This window comes from Onychomys torridus, chromosome 10, assembly GCF_903995425.1.
Source record: "Onychomys torridus chromosome 10, mOncTor1.1, whole genome shotgun sequence".
In the NCBI taxonomy this organism is placed as follows: domain Eukaryota; kingdom Metazoa; phylum Chordata; class Mammalia; order Rodentia; family Cricetidae; genus Onychomys; species Onychomys torridus.
In genome coordinates this window covers 82305188-82322110 of record NC_050452.1, presented here as the reverse complement: position 1 = coordinate 82322110, position 16923 = coordinate 82305188, and the positions used below count along the sequence as shown (strand labels likewise).

General features: G+C 46.0%; 1 protein-coding gene across 2 annotated transcripts in view; it reads left to right on the top strand.

Moving 5' to 3' along the window:
• Positions 1 to 5163: 5163 nt before the first annotated feature.
• Positions 5164 to 16923, top strand: part of Anxa3 (annexin A3) — a 58650-nt gene continuing 46890 nt past the window's right edge. Inside the window, exons 1-2 of one of the 2 annotated variants that reach the window (XM_036201006.1) lie at positions 5164 to 5323; positions 8869 to 8921. In XM_036201006.1, the coding sequence (XP_036056899.1) occupies positions 8907 to 8921 (15 nt within the window). In that variant the 5' untranslated portion in view covers positions 5164 to 5323; positions 8869 to 8906. Of the gene's footprint in view, positions 5324 to 8868; positions 8922 to 16923 lie in introns of those variants that run through there. The other variant, XM_036201005.1, reaches the window with a different exon arrangement.

Below are 16923 nucleotides of genomic sequence, written 5' to 3'. Positions count from 1 at the left end.
ATAAAAAGCTGAGTTCCAGAAATGGGTTACATCTTTTGGAATTATTGGCCAATGAGGTCCCAAATATTATAGGCTATTTGCCATTGTTCTTAGTTACCCTTCAGAACTTTAGGAAAACCCTATTACTGAGTACGCCAGAGGCATGAATCATAGAACATGGAAAGTCATGGTACTGACCTGGAAACTTCATCCCTAAGGGCTAGCTTTCATGGTACTGGGAGGTACTATGCATGCTACCAGAGGAGAAAAGTAATCGTCGAACTTATATTTTTGAAATGGGATGTCTCTGTGTAGCTTAAATTGGTCTCAAACTTTTAGGCTCAAACCATCTCCCTTCCTTAGCCTCCCTAGTATATAGACTATAAACACATACCACGATGCCAGGCTTCAGCTTAAACCTAGCCCTGGAAACTTAGCCATTGATTTTATATACTTTGAACATAAAATATCACAGAATAAATATCCTCAATCCTAAAGGGAGGAATGGGGTTGTAGTAAAGAAGGATCAGACCAAAACAAGAGAGAAATACAACATGGCAGATGCTGAACAAATCCTACAACTCCATGTCTGGCAAATCCTGTTGCCCGGTCACAGTAGAAACCGGCACCCTTAGGCACCTTTGTGTCCTTGTTCTGGGGGAAACACTTCCTTATGCCTTTGGTTTGTTTGTTTATCAGGGAATCCCTCCAGAGGCAGGGTTTAGGCTGTGTGGTGGAAGTATATAAAATTAATGCCTAAGTTTTCAGGGATGTCATAGTTATTAAAAAATAAATTAAGTTGAAGGCTGGGCCAGTGGTTCGTGTTTAGGCTCTCCCTCACTGTAGACCTGGATGAGCAGAGTGTACAGTAGACATTACATGGCCTGAATGTTAGCCTGCCTTAAAACATCCCCCACCAAGCAAATTAGCCCATTAATGCAGCCTTGCTTAAGTTCTTAGGACACAGGCCAGGCCAAATGCAGCCAGATTCTTCGCCAGACTGTCACAAGGGTTCCCTAGCCCAGAGCCTTATAGAGTCCTTAGTCCCCTTTGAAGCCTCGTGAGGAGCTTCCACTGTCCACATTTCTCTCATCTTCTAAGGTCCCATCACAATGGTCCAGTAAATTCTCCTCTCAGCACTCTGGGACTGGCCAACTTTTCCACATCACTCCAGACATCTAAGAACCACACAGTCAGGTCTCTCTCTCCAGCATCAGTACTCTTGGTACCAATTTTCTATATTAGTTACTTTTCACGTTGTTGTGGTTAAAATACCTGCCAGGAAGCAATTAAGGAAGGCAGGCTTTATTTTGGCTCCATTGTATCTGCAGCCATGAAGCAGAAGGAATCGAATAATGGTTCCTAGCTTATTAGTGAAATTATTAAGGCCACTCCATGTAGTTAAAAGGGGGGTTTATTTTGTGAGGTAATTTACAAATGAAGGGATAGGTAGGTTATAGGGTCTGGGAAAGGTGTGTCACAGTCCGGCAGTGTTCTCTGGAGAACTCTGCTCGGTCTACCTCCAGCGTTCAGGGTCCTGGAACCAAGAGAGCCCCAGCATCTGGAACTTGGGTCTTCAAAGCCCTCTCTCAGCTCTGCCTTGTAGGCGGGACTGTTAACAAAGCCTCAATGGGGGTTGGAACTTCCATGTCAAAGCTGGAATGGCTACCCACTACACCAGCTTGCTTCTCCTTTTTGTTCAGTCTTGGCCCTCAGCTCAAGGGATGGTGTTGATCTACATTTAAGGTGTGTCTTAGTTAGGGTTTTTAAATGCTGTGAAAAGACACCAAGACCTTGGCAACTCTTATAAATAAGCACATTTAACTGAGGAGGCTTGCTTACAGTTTCAGAGGTTCAGTCCATTATCATCAGGGTAGGGAACATGGCGGCATGCAGGCAGATGTGGTGCTGGAGCCGAGAGTCCTATATCTTGACTCAAAGGCAGCAGGAAATTGATTGTCACACTGAGGGAAGCTTGAGAAAGAAACTTCAAAGCCCACCCACACAGTGACACACTTCCTCCAACAAGGCCACACCTCCTTATAGTGCCTTCACAAGGTGGATCTTCACACTTAATCTAATATAAATATTCTTTCAAAGATATGCCTAGAGGTTTGCTTCTTAGGTGATTAATCCAGATCCTGTCAAGTTGACAATATTAACCATCATAAGTGAGTTTCAGATACTTTGCCTGGCAGAAATAAGTGAAAGGTATGGCGATTTCCCATGTATCCCATTTCTCCATGCACAACACCTCCCATTATCCACATACCCACCTAACTGGTATATTTCACTTGAGCATTCACATATTTCACCCAGAATCTATAGTTTTCCTAAGGTTTACTCTTGGCACCATATAGTCTGTGTTTTGGCAACTATATAATGTCATTTATCCATCATTAGAATGCCACACTACATGATTTTATTGCATTGAACATTCTCTATGGTGCACAACTTCCTTCTCCACAACTCTTAGCAACCACGGACCTTTTCACTGTCTCCATAGTTTTGTCTTTTCCCAGAGTGTCACAGAGTAGGAAGCACATTGTAATATACATCCAAGGTTTCTCTATGGCTTGATTGCTTACCTGGTTTTAGCCTTGAATAAAATTCCAACATACAGTGTACCACATTTTACTGTCCATCCACCTACTAAAGGACCTCTTGGTTGCTTTCATGTTTTCAGCTATGAATAAAGCTGATACAAACATCCATGTGAGTTTTTAGTGAACACATAGATGCCACAATATTGGGACAAACACCAACAAATGCAATTCCTAGATTAAATAAGAGTGATTTATCTTTGTAAGGACCACCTAAATTATCTTCCATATGGCGGGCGGGTGGGACCACTGTTGATTCTCACCAGCAATCTGTCCCATGGGGTCAAGCTTGTTGTTAATTAGACTATGACCCTGGCCATTTGTTTCAAGTTTTCAAACCTGACAACAGGACCACCCACAGGGATCAGTCGGTAAAGACACCTGCCACTAAGCCTACCATCTGAGCTCACATGCCATTGCATACACACAAGCACACACACCATCTGAGCTCACTTGCCATTGCACACACACACAAGCACACACACACCATCTGAGCTCCCATGCCATTGCACACACCAGCACACACACACACACACACACACACACACACACACATCATCTGAGCTCCCATGCCATTGCACACACCAGCACACACACACACACACACACACACACCACCTGAGCTCACATGCCATTGCACATACATAAATACACGCACACACTCACAAATATGAGCATATAGGCACATACACACATAAATAAATGTAAAAATAAAAACCTAAGAGTTAATAAATAGTATTATGTAGTACTGCCACATAAGTATTTGGAACAGTCTAAGGTCACATATGAAAACTGGCTATAACTATGCCTCAGGGTGGTTCTTAATTCAGTCCTGCACAGAGGTAGGGTAACATCAGGGCTGGACCTACCACTGACCACTGTCCACTACCTTGGCTCATGGGTAAATTACTTTCTCAATCAACTTCTCTAAGCTTTTTTCCTGCTCTATACACTCTTTACGTTTTATTTTGTTGCTGTTGGTGGTGATGGTGTGTGTGTGTGTGTACGTGTGCTGTGTTTGTTGGTGTGTCTGAGCGTGCAAAGACCAGAGCAGTATGTTTTCCAGTGCTGCTTGCTGTAGATGAATTGCTAAACGGTCAGAACTTGGCTCTGAGTTTTTTATTATTAAGATGGTTTAGCAATTCATCTACAGCTTTCTGCCTTATTCCCTTGGCGCAGAGTCTCCCTTAGAACCAGGAGCTCACCGTTTGGGTTAGGCTGGCTGACCAGCCAGCTCCCAGAATCTTCCCCAAACACAAAGTCATGCCAAGCTTTAAGTGGGTGCTGGAAATTCAAACCCAGGACCTTGTGCTTGCATTCTCAATGTTCTCACCGTGAGTCATTTCCCTAGACCCCTCCTCTGCAAGCTCTGATAAAAATGCCGTGTGCTAGAAACAACTTGAAGCAAAGTAAAGGGACCATGTAATCTTCAATGTCTGATAAATGGTAGCATTTCCTTCTGCCTTCTTCCACAGCCCGCTGACCAGAACTGATTTCCCAGCATTAAATGGATGTCTTAGGGCAAAGGTTCTCAACATGTGGGTCAGGGCCCCCTTGTGAGTCAAATGACCCTTTCACTGGGGTCACCTAAGATATCAGAAAACACAGATATGATTCATAGCAGTAGCAAACTTACAGTTACGAAATAGCAACAAAAATAATTTTATGGTGGAGGTCACCACAGCATGAGGTTAAGGGATCACGGCATTAGGAAGGTTGAGAATCACTGCCTCGGGTTTCTATTGCTAGGATAAAGCCCCATGACCAAAAGCAACGTGAGTTTATTTCAGCTTACACATACATCTACAGCACACTCCCATCACTGAGGGAAGTCAGGGCAGGAAGCCAGCGCGCAAGAACCTGAAGCAGGAACTGTTGCCGAGCCCATGAAGGATTGCCAATTCCTATCCAGGATCACCAACCCAGGGGTAACACCACCCACAATGGACTGCGTGCTCCCACTCAGTCACTAATTAAGACGCTCTAAAGGCTTGCCAACAGCCCCATCTTATGGAGGTTCCTTCCTCCCAGAAGGCTCTAGCTTGTACTCAAGTTGACATAATACTGACCATCATAGTGGGACTTTAGTTGTTATCCTCCGTGACTTAATGAGATTGCCGTGAGCTCTAATCCTGAGCTCTAATCCTCAACCTGGAGTCAACAGGCGTACTATAGGGCTCCCCAGACTCCTGCGCTCAAAATGTAGCTCTGCTGTCCTCTCTACCTGACGTGTCCTTTCTACGTCCTTCCTAGCCTGTCCTCCTTACTTGTAAAACGGGGATTAGAGTGTAATAACAGCATCTACCTTGTAGCACGGCTATTATGCAGGATTTAGAACGGTGCCTGGCACGAAGTACCCGCTAGGTAAGTAAGTGTTACTTAGTGTAGGTACCTGTGAGGCACTCTGAATCCACTGCGTCTAGAAAACAAGCCAAACACTGAAGACAAAGAGAAACAAGAAAAAGAAAAGGCGGAGGAAGGGGTTTGGAGGCAGTGGGTGGGGTGGCGAGGGGTTGGGTCAAGGCTGGAGCACAGTTTCGAGGGGTTGGGTCAAGGCTGGACACACACAGCTTCCCTGGCCCCTGGCTGGCCTGGCCTGGGCGGCCGGTGAGTGGAAGCAGGAGGAGGGGCCGAGGAAGGGCGCGGTCGCGGTCTGGGTCGCCGTCCGGAGCAGCCAGAGCGACAGCCGGCGCACACCTCCCGGCACTTCTCCCTCGGGTTCGCGGCCGCTGCGCCTAAGGGTGAGTCTCCCACGGCCGCTGCTGCGCCCACGAGCAGCGGGTCCCCGCTTCGTCCGCGCCGGCCCCGAGCGCAGCTAGATCCCCGCACTGTCCCGTCCCGGTCCCTCCCCTAAGCCCTCGGAATGGAGGAGACTGAACCCCGGGAGCGAAAGGGCGTCGCTAGGGCAAGTTACCAAACTCGGGGTCCTGGCGGCCCAAGCTCACATCCTGGGGGTCCGGACGTGCGGGGCCCTTCATTCCTAAAGGTCTTGGAAACATTTAAAAGAAGAAGGGGAAGGAGCGGGCCTCGGTGCCTCTGTTCAGAGTTCTGTGTTGAGAACTTTATCCCAGCAACCCTCCTGAGAGCTCATTCTCCCCTTCCCGTGTGCAGTTTGTTTTTATTTTTTTAGTGATTAGAAGAAAGGTGAATTAGGGTATCGGGCATTGAGAGCTCAGGAAATTCAGTTTTCTCTGAAAAGACACCGTTTTCTGTGATTACAACAGCATTCTTTGACTAGACATGAATCACCTCCCCTGGCCCTTGCTTGAGTCAGCAGGTGAGGGATCCGGGATCCAGGTATGCGATTTGCAAATGACCATATATAGTAGTTCTGGGTCCCTGGAGCCCCTCTGCCATAAAAAGGTAAGCACGGGGCAAATTCTTCCCCCGGGGGTGTGTTCAAGAGAAGGGTTTCTGTCCCGGAAGGAACTTCAGTTTCTACTCTTTACAAACATCATAAAAAAAAAAAAAAAAAAAAAAAAAAAAAAAAAATAGACCAAAAGGTTATTCTTTGAAAGATTGTTACTGGGTTTCCCAAAGGTGGAAAAATTCACACTGCCCTGAAAGGTAATTTTAAAATATAAGGAAAGTTAGACCCCTGTTCCCAGAGCTGTTTGTGTTGAGAAATCCATAGATTTCGACAGAAGAGCGTGAGGAAGTACAGAGAAATTATGTAGCCGCTGTAATCGCTTTCAGGAAGGACGTGTTTCAAGTCCTATTGTTAGGTCATCTGGCCTCTGCAGTGGAGTCATTCTTTACTTTTTAAAAGCTTAAGGGGTGGCTCAGTGATACTTCTTATAACTTCCAGATTATATTATGTAGTGGGTAGCCATTCCGGCATTGGCCTGGAAGTTCCAACCCCCTTGAGGCTTTTGGTAATGCCCACAAGGCAGGCCTGAGGGAGGACGCTGAAGACCCAGGATCAAGAGGAGAGGGCTCTTTATCTCAGGGTCATGGGTACGAGCCCCACGTTGGGCGCCAGATATTGGTGAAATTATTAAGGCCATTCCACGTAGTTAAAAGGGAGGTTTATTTTGTGGGGTAACTTACAAATGAAGGGGTAGTTTGCAGGGTCTGGCAAAGGCATGGCACAGTCCGGCAGTGTTCTCTGGAGAATTCTGCTCTGTCTACCTCCAGCGTCCAGGGTCTGGGCACCAAGAGAGCCTTCTCTTTTGGATCCTGGGTCTTCAGCATCCTCTCTAGGCCCTGCCTTGTAGGTGTGATCGTTACCTAAGCCTCAATAGGGGTTAGAACTTTCAGGCCAATGCTGGAATGGCTACCCACTACAATATTGGATCAATAAACATTAAGCATCAGTTGGGTCAGGGACTGCGGGGCATGGGGACTAACAGTTCATTTCTTTGGAATTTGGATGTGGGGCATGGGGACTAACAGTTCATTTCTTTGGAATCTGGATGCCTGGGTTCAGTAGGATCGACCAATAGCTATGATTTTATCATAGCTCTCTGAGCCAGTGTCTTCCTAGGCAGAGTGGCTCCCTAACTCACTGGGTTATGCTGAGGCTTATGTTTAAATCACTGAATGAGTTTCCCCCTCATATACACCAGTGGACACACATTACACAAACCCCCAGCTTTGTGGAACTCACATTCTCATACTTTTCCTATTGCCTGGCACATAGTTAAAACAGAAGATGCTGGCTGACATTATAATGTATCTATTTTTTTTTTCTTCAGCACTAGCAATAGCCTGCTTTCTGTTTTACAGATGAGGAAATCCTGACTCAAATTAGGTTTCACATTAAGAGATGTGTTAGCTTTTTGTCAGTGTGACAAAATACCCGAGAGAGAAATGATTGAACAGGAAGAAGGATGTCTTTCAGCTCATGGTTTTGGAGTTTTAGTTCAGTTCTGGGCAACTGGCTCCATTGCTAAGCTCTCTAGATGAGGAAGGATATGTTGGTAACAGGTGTCAGTGGCAGAGGAGAGAGCTGACTGCATACGGTGCAGAGAATGGGCAAAATCAGGGGCTAAATATTTCCAGGGACCATTGAAGTAATTTCCTGTTGAACTTTGCCCTTGAGCTGCCATTGAATTTTTAGAATATTTTGTTGCCAGGATGGGTGGGAGCAGCTTGTTCTTCTAAATCAACCCTGGAGACAGGCCAGCAGGCCTGAGGAATGTCTACTATGGAAAGTAGACTGGGTCCAAGGAAGTGGCCTTTTTCATGTCTGTACCTACTTGGGACTGACCTGGCCTCCTCAAAGAATAGATGGGTATTTATAGCAGGTTGCATAGACTTGTACCTTGGACAATAAATAGGCAAGGAATCAGCCCAAAGCCAGCTGGGATTATCTTGTTTTGGGGTGGGGAACAACTTCCTGGATTTTTGTTTATTCTTTTTTTTCCTTGCTATGACGTCAGCCTGTCCAGATTAAAAGACATTGTTAGTAGACACAGTTCTCCTGGTTTTGTTGTTGGCATTTTGAGTTGGATGTCCTTGTGTAGACTAGGTGACCAGGTGACCCTCCTGCCCCAGCCTCTCATATGGTGAGACTGTAAACATGGACTACTAGATTTAAGGAAGTAAAAGGGACTTCCCAGAAAGTATTTCTACAAGACACTGAAGTGAAGTGCTGAACTTCTCTTGTCTTGGAGCCCTCGAAGGTCCAGGTCCAACACAACCCCCATGCAGATGTTGTAAGGCCAAGGGAAGGGATGGTAAGGGGAGACACCCGAGCCCCTCCCTTTGATTACCACACTATTGAAATGGTGGTCTCCAAAGACTTAAAACTTCCCCAGAAGTCTCATGCTGAGGTAAGGAAAGGGAAGCCAGACAACTTGTCCCCAGGAAGAGATTTCACAAAGTTTTGACAACTTACAGGACAAACAGGAGCCAAGACAACAATGGCGGGCCCCTGGCGCATCAGGCGGTACTGTTTAACTGTGCATGCCTCCTGTCCCGTGTCAGTACCCTGAAGGCAAACATGAGGTTCCTGCACTCCTTGTTTTTCTTCCCAGCAGGCCACTCTGAGTGAAGCTCCTTCCTCTGCTTTCCATTATCACTTGTCTCTTTCTGATTGTACCGAGGACAGGTGGCCAGACCCAAATGACTCTGCTAAAACTTTGAATTTGGAAAGTGCCTAGTAAATGCTTGCCCAGGGAATGGGTTTCCTGAGGCCAGATTCACACCTTCTTCAGGAGAAGTTCCTCACTGACTGCTGACATCTGCTTTCTGGATTAAGCATTAGGAGTTGAACTGAAAAGTTTCCTTCTGAATCACAGCACAGCTTATTTAGTTCAGTCCTTCTTTGTTTCTTTCATAGGTTACGGTGGTTTCGGCTTGAGAAAGAGGTGGAACATCATGGCATCTATCTGGGTGAGTAAAAGAGCTAAGCCCTCACAACATAGTAACTTATGTGAGTCACAGAAAATCAAACTACCAGGCAAAAAAGTTGAAAGTTGATTAGCTGTAAAATACACACACACACACACACACACACACACACACACACACACACACGCTAGAGAATATCTAAAAATAATAAATTATAAAAGAATGTATTATAAGCCAGTGTGGTAGCATGTATCTGTAATTCTAGAACTCAGAAAGTTAAGGCAGGATGTCAAGTTTGAGGATAAACTGAGTTGGACTAGCAGTGAAAAATGTCTTAGAGGGCTGGAGTCATGCTTCAATGCTACCCTTGCATGCAGAGGACCGCATTTCAGGTCCCAGAATCCACATCAGGCTGGCTACAATCACCTGTAGCTTCGGCCTCATGGGATCCAACACCCCAGCTTCCAAGGACACCTGTACTTATGTGCATACAACTCCCCCCCCCCCCCCCATACAGGTAAGCAGGTTTTAAAGGTATTATAGAGTTCCACACTTGGCAAAGAGGCCCTAATGGAGAACAAATTAGTGTATAACTCAACATAAATAATGATAAAGATGGCATTTACTATCAGACAAGGAAAGATAGTTTCTTCTGTTAGTAAAATTAGAGAGACTTCTAGCTCATTGGAAAAGTAAATCTATACTCCATCTCCCTTCTTACATTAAAATAAAATTTAAATGCATAAAATATGGAAGTGAGGGGCTTGTGATGGCAATCCCTGGGTTCAGTGAGAAACCCTGTCTTAAAAAATAAGGTGAGCGGCTCCTGAGAAATGACACCAGATACTCTGTGGCCTCTATAGGTACCTGCACACACATGCACCTACGCAGCTATGAGCATGTACTCACAACCTGCGTAACACACACACACGCACACGCACACGCACACAATACAATTCAAGTGTATCTTTTAAAATTAATTTGGAATGGAGAAGGTAATTACAACCATAAGCCTAAAGCAAAAGCCTTTAAAAACATGTATCTGGGGGTTGGGGATTTAGCTCAGTGGTAGAGCGCTTGCCTAGCAAGCGCAAGGCCCTGGGTTCGATCCTCAGCTCCGGCAAAACAAAACAAACAAACAAACAAACAAAAAAACTGTATCTGTTTATAAATTTGTAATTATAGCAGCAACATAGTGAATAGAGCCAGCAGATAACCTCCAGGGAGAGACATTTGTAGAACATCAGACAAGAGATTTATTTCTGTAACATACAAATGACTTGAATAAAACAATTTTGAAAAATGAACTCAATGGGAAACTGTATATACAAAGTAGCATGTGAACAGAATTACAAGTATCTGGTACACATGTATAGAGAACCTTGCAGAGCTAAAGAAATACCTAGCACAATAAGGAACTATTTCCTACCTAAGAACTCGGTAACCGGAAAAAAATAGCAAGACAGAGTTAGTTGTGTATTCAACAAGAAGTCTCAAACTGTTCATGAGAGACTATGTTACACTTTCAGGTAGTATTTGGGTCTGCATCTGTCAGTGTTAAATGCGTGTGTCCTTTACACCATTATTTACATCACTATGTGTCATAAATATGAATAAGGTTGAAAAATGGGGGGGCAAATGCATATTTGCCCATATTATTGAAAATACACAGACAATGTAAATGAACACCCAATAGGTACAATTGCTCGTTTTTAATTTGCAGTCATTTTTAATATAAACATTAGAAAGCATGTGGGAAATAGTTAGCTCTATGGAATGATCTTAGGAACTGTACCAAATGTGTTAGTCAATGAAAACCTCCAGCTCCAGGAGCAGTAGATAGAGTGGCTCTGTAGAAGAGAAAGGACATGAAAGGGCCTGCAGGGACAGTGCTGCTGACAGCCCTGGGTGGCACCTGGCTCTTTCCATTGTGTCTCCTTTAAGCCATGAGCACACATTTTTGTGTATGAGAAGTTGAAAGACAAGCATGCAGAGGTGTGGAAGGCCCTAGCAGAGCCTATGGAGGGGGAAGTGTGCTACGTCCTGGTCAAGAAACTAACCTTATCCCTTTCCCTGCCGGAAAACCCTTCTGAGTTTATGCGTCTCTGACAGAGTCAGAGTCAGAGTCAGGTGAAAAGAGGCTTCTCAAAATGCTAGCCCCGCTGCACTACAAAACGGACATGGAGTCGGCTGACACATTTAACGGCCTGAGAGACCTTGGTTGAGTGGGAGACGGGGTATTTAGTGAGACTGTTGGAGTCAGTCATACAATGACTGTAAACTGAGAATATAAACCACCTAGCTGGCCATGTTCCTCTGTGGTGGAGTGCTCACCTAGCGCGCTAAGGCTCTAGGTTCCGTCCTGGGGACTGCATAAATAAATGCGGGATGGTTGCTGCTTGTGGTCACACCAAACCTATAATCCCAGCACTTGGGAGGTGGGTCAAGAGTTCAAGGTTATTCTCTGCTAAATAGACAAAGTTCACACACACACACACACACACACACACACACACACGCACGCACGCACGCGCGCATTCACACCTGCCAAAGCTCCTTGATTATCCCACAGTTCTCTCTGCAGTATGAACTGACTCCCATGGCAATACATTTTTCATTAGCTAAGAAGTAAAAGCACCCCCCCTCTCAGTGAACGGGGGGGAGGGGAGGAGGATATATACAATGTGTCCTGTAGGCACAGTATAGAGCGTCATCCAACCTTAAAATCAAGGGGATCTTAAAAGTGGGTGAAGCTTGAGAATGTTCAGTTAGTAAAGTAAGACAGTCATGTAAAGATAGACATTACATCATTCCTCTTATGTAAGGCATCTAAAGGAATACACGGAGAACTGTGGCTGCCAGGAGCACAGGAGAGCAAGAGGACATTGTTGTTAAGCCAGCATAGAATTTGTGTTCTGCCAAATGGCAAGGTTCTGGAATTGCTTCAGAACAATATGGATACTCTCACTACTCCTGAACTATGTGTTTTAGAAGGGTTAAAATTTACCAAAAAAAAATCATTTTTACAGGTTTAATATTCTTGTGTATATGTGTCCATGTGTATGCACATCTGTGTAAGTGCTTGTGAACATGTGAGCATATATGTGAGGGCTGTAAGTGAGTGTGCAGTAAAGAAACCACAGAAATGGCCACTTCATGATTTGGAGGAAGATTTTTATTGTGGGTAAGGGAGAACAGCCAGAGGCATCTGGAAGAGACCAGAGCAGAGAGAGCAAGAAGCAGACCTGACATGGCCAGGGCTATCTGTGGGAGAAGCGAGACAGCCGTGCAGGGGAAGGAAGAACCTTGCCAGGAACTGGTGTCTAGGAAGAGGGAAGTCTGTGAGCCCTGTCGACCACAGCAGCCTGTGAACTAGCACAGGGGGGCAGGGGTAGGGAAGTGAGAGGGCCAAGAGGCTAGCAAGAAAAGGGCAGACTTCCGGCTTATTTCTCAAGCTCCTGACCTGAGACAAGGCCTGGCATGCTTTCCAGCCAGCAGGGTCCCTCTCTAGCCGACTTGATCCAGGGTAGCCAGATATGACCAATGCCTATCAGCTTCCTATTCTTTGTTTAACCAGATCAACCCAAAATTAAGGAAAGGGACTCATCTCAGGTCACCAGAACCCACTTACACCCCCAGCCCTCCAGAGGAAAAATGGATGATCTATTCTGCAGAAAGTCTTTCTCTGTGTATGTTTTTCTCTGTGTCTCTGTCTCTGTCTCTGTCTGTCTGACTCTCTCTCTCTCTCTCTTGCTCTCTTCTCTCTCTGTGTGTATGTGTGTGTGTTTCTCTCCTCTTTGTGTGTGTGCAATCCTATTCAGCACATACACACACATGTATGTCTACTTTTATAATAAGGTTTGCTACCTGTTGCTGCCCGTTGTGTCTGGGACTTCCCCCTGCCTTTTCATGTCTCTCATCTGTGGAGAATGATGAAGATTCCTAAACAGTCAGCCCCCTGCCTCTGACTCATAGCACTGGGATTGCAGGCACACCCTGCTGCTCATAGCTTGCACACTGGTGTCGAGGATCGGAACCCAGTCCCTCAGGCTGACAAAGCAAACGCTTCACTAAGCTACCTCCCAGCCCTCTGGGTTTATATTCTTAGCAGAAAGTTCTGTTATGACACAGATTGCTGCCCTATTCACATATGCACCAGTACTGTGGCAACGGGTTGCTGTAAGGAAAAAATCATCTTTATTTCGTGGTAGACTGACAGGACTCTGGGAGCCGAGCACTCAGAGATGCCTCCATTTACCTTCAGGAAGGGAAGCAACTGCCCTTTAGCTGGATGGTGCAGAGGGGAGTCTTGTATGACACTAGCAGAAATGGGTGTCACATCACCTCCTGTGTCATGATTCTCTAGAAGTTGTCATGTGCTGCACTGGAGGCCTGAGGATGTTGACATCAAAAGGTCATCGATGGGACAAACTCATTTTTGCACACACCCATTTCTATAAAGCTCGTTCCAAGCTGTTCTCGAGAGGATTCCGGATGCATTACACAAAAGACAACTTAAGAACTTTGTTATTTACTGAATGTATGACCAAGGCTGCAGCTGCATTCGTTCTCAGTGTTTTTTTCTCCTCCTCACACACAAAAGAAAATACACGCCCAAGTACAAATACGCAATCGAGTCCACCCATTCCTGCACCTGTCTAGGTTACTTTGAGGTTACCAGTGTGTGGCTGGTTTATTGTAACTAACTCAGGATTAAAAGAAACTAGGAAGGCATGAGAAAGGCAACGAGCCTCCCATTCTGGGGTCTAGTTGGAGTCTTCACCAGATGAAAGTCACAAATTACAGCACAGTTACCAACATTTGCTGTGAAGGTTGCCTCTGTAGAGACACATTCCTTTTCTATGGAGTTATTTCAAATAAGAATGTTAACACAGCAGTGAGCCGTGCTTAAGACCTAAGCATGTAACCTTTGAGTCTTTCCTAGATGAGAACTCGTAATTTTCTGGGGGGTCTGGAAAACAGGACTGAACTTGGTTTACAATAAAAAGCCTTACCTCACTTATACAGCCAATATCGCCCATGGTTTTACCTTATTAGCTGAAATCCTATTCAATAGCTCTCTTACCAAAAAGGAGAGAATGAACTCTTGAGATGTAAGCACTGACTACTTAAAAGGCTGCTCTCACACTAGAATATGGATTAGCCTTTTCCAACACACCTTTCTCCCTAATGCCATGTTTAAGCCAGGCTTCATATGGGCTCATCCCAAAATTCTTTTCTGTGGTTCAGTCAGGAATCTGGCTTCACCGGAGGTCTCTGGAAAGAACCCCTCAGCTTGTGTCTCTGGGTCCTGACCTGATGGCCTCTGGCAGAATAAAGCCAAAGAAGAAGTCCTCGGACTTTTCAGTACATTCCTCTGAGGAAGAAATGGCTGGATTCTCCGCTTTCCAGCTGAAGGTGTTGAAACTCTGCCACTGTTTTGGATAAATAATCTCTGTTGCCTCAGTATATCTTTTGTACTGAAGTTTTAAGTCTTTGTTTATGTTCGACCTGACCCCTGTCTGAGGGCCTGATATCAGTTTGTATTCCTGGACCTGAAAGTCCTATGTTGTATGTTGTATGTTGCCTTGCAAGTAGAATTGCTTATAACATGATGTTTTAAAAAATATTGATTTTATTTCTATTTGTGTGTATATGCATGTGTCTCTGTATATATACACATGTGTGCAGGTGCCTGGGGGGGGGCAGAGGTGTATGATCACCTGGAGCTGGGGTTACAGGAGGTTGTTAGCTGCCTGATGTGGGTGTTAGGAACCACAGAGCCAGCTCCTCAGCTCCCAGGTTGTAACTTTCTATTAAGGCATGATAACAAGGCCTGGGAGGTGACTCAGTGGCTAAGTGCACTGTGCTCTTCTACAAGACCCACATGGTGAGTCATAACTCTCTCCAGTGGAGTTTTCTGGCCTCTGCAGGCTCTAGACATGCACATGGTACATATGCAGGCGAAACACCCAAGCACATAAAATTAAAAAACCAATTATTTAAAAAAGACATACTGTGTGTGTGTGTGTGTGTGTGTGTGTGTGTATAGTGTGTGTGTATGTGAGTGTGTGTGAGTGTGTGTGTATAGTGTGCATGTGTGTATGTGAGTGTGTGTGTATGTGTGTGTATAGTGTATGTGTGTGTGTATGTGAGTGTGTGTGTATGTGTGTATAGTGTGTGTGTGTGTGTGTGTGTGTGTGTGTGTGTGTGTGTATGCATCTCCTTGTCTCTCTCCTGTAGGAGCAGAGCACACTACCCCCCTTGCATGTTAGTGTCTCCACCAACAGAGAAAGTCCCCCCAGCCTCAGTGGTCAGAGTTTTAACTGGGCATGACTGATTAAAATATTAACTTATTATTATATTATTGAATTCAATATCTAGACTCCTTCCTTTCCTAAGAGGTGGAGCTGACTCCAATTCCAGCCCCTCTAAATTACGTAGTCTTTAGGTGACTAGCTCCCATCCTGAAACTGTCAAAGGACCTAGGATGAGTCACCTCAGTCACAGAACAAAGGCATTCCATCCATTCCGGAAATTCCAGGGGTTTTGAAACTCTGCCAAGAATCATGACAAAGCCAAATACATCCTCATTAAACCATCGCAACTCACAACTCACATTGCAGCTCTGAGCTTGCAAAGCCGCAACGCCTGTCTTTCTTTGATGAAATGACAGGGACATAGACATGGAGGGCACCCTCTTAATTCTGGTGGGAAGCTGTGGTTGTAAATTATATCTTTAGTCACTAGGAAAATGGGAAATAGGTGGCTCTAATGAAGACTGGCAAAATGAAATGTTCTAGAACATGGGTTCCGCATAGAAGAAATGAAAAATGCACCTTTGGTATTGGAGATGTAGCTCAGTGGTAGAGTGCTTGCCTGCCATCTAGAAGGCCCTGGCTTTGCTCTGCAAGACCATCAGGAAAGGTGTGTGTGTGTGTGTGGAGGGGGGTCTGTAATGGTGGAAATCAGCAGAGAGGTAAAAGTCACCTGTGATGGATCATGTGTTCCTGGGGGCCAGTTAGAGTGTGGCTGCCCTCCCCATCTGCCCATTCTGCCCATCCCCATCTACCCATCCCCATCTGACCCATCCCCATCTGACCCATCCCCATCTGCCCATCCCCATCTGACCCATCCCCATCTGCCCATCCCCATCTGACCCATGCCCATCTGCCCATCCCCATCTGACCCATCCCCATCTGCCCATCCCCATCTGCCCATCCCCATCTGCCCATCCCCATCTGCCCATCCCCATCTGACCCATGCCCATCTGACCCATGCCCATCTGACCCATGCCCATCTGACCCATGCCCATCTGACCCATGCCCATCTGCCCATCCCCATCTGCCCATCCCCATCTGACCCATCCCCCTCTGACCCATGCCCATCTGACCCATGCCCATCTGACCCATCCCCATCTGCCCATCCCCATCTGCCCATCCCCATCTGACCCATCCCCATCTGACCCATGCCCATCTGCTCATGCCCACCTGCCCATCCCCATCTTCCCATGCCCATCTGCCCATGCCCATCTGCCCACCCCCATCTGACCCATGCCCATCTGCCCATGCCCATCTGACCCATCCCCATCTGCCCATCCCCATCTGACCCATCCCCATCTGACCCATGCCCATCTGACCCATGCCCATCTGCCCATCCCCATCTGACCCATGCCCATCTGCCCATCCCCATCTGACCCATCCCCATCTTCCCATGCCCATCTTCCCATGATTTGAGGGAGAAAGAGAGAGACAGCTAGAGGTTCTGTGACCTCGCAGTGCTCAAATCCTCTCTGGGGTTTAGATGCTGTTGGTGTAGGGTTTGTGGAGTTCTGAGAGCCCTGATTTCCCATTTCTTGCCGGGTGGAGACATCCCATCACTTTTTCTCTGCTGGTGCGTTTGCTCTTCCTGACGTGGAGTGGGAGACGCATCCGCATCCAAGACTGTGGGCCTGCTACGGTCCTGCACTGGCCTCCCTCTCATCCACCACATCTCAGGAATGGAATACTTGGCTTTGAAACTGACTTTTTATGGCCCATGTCAA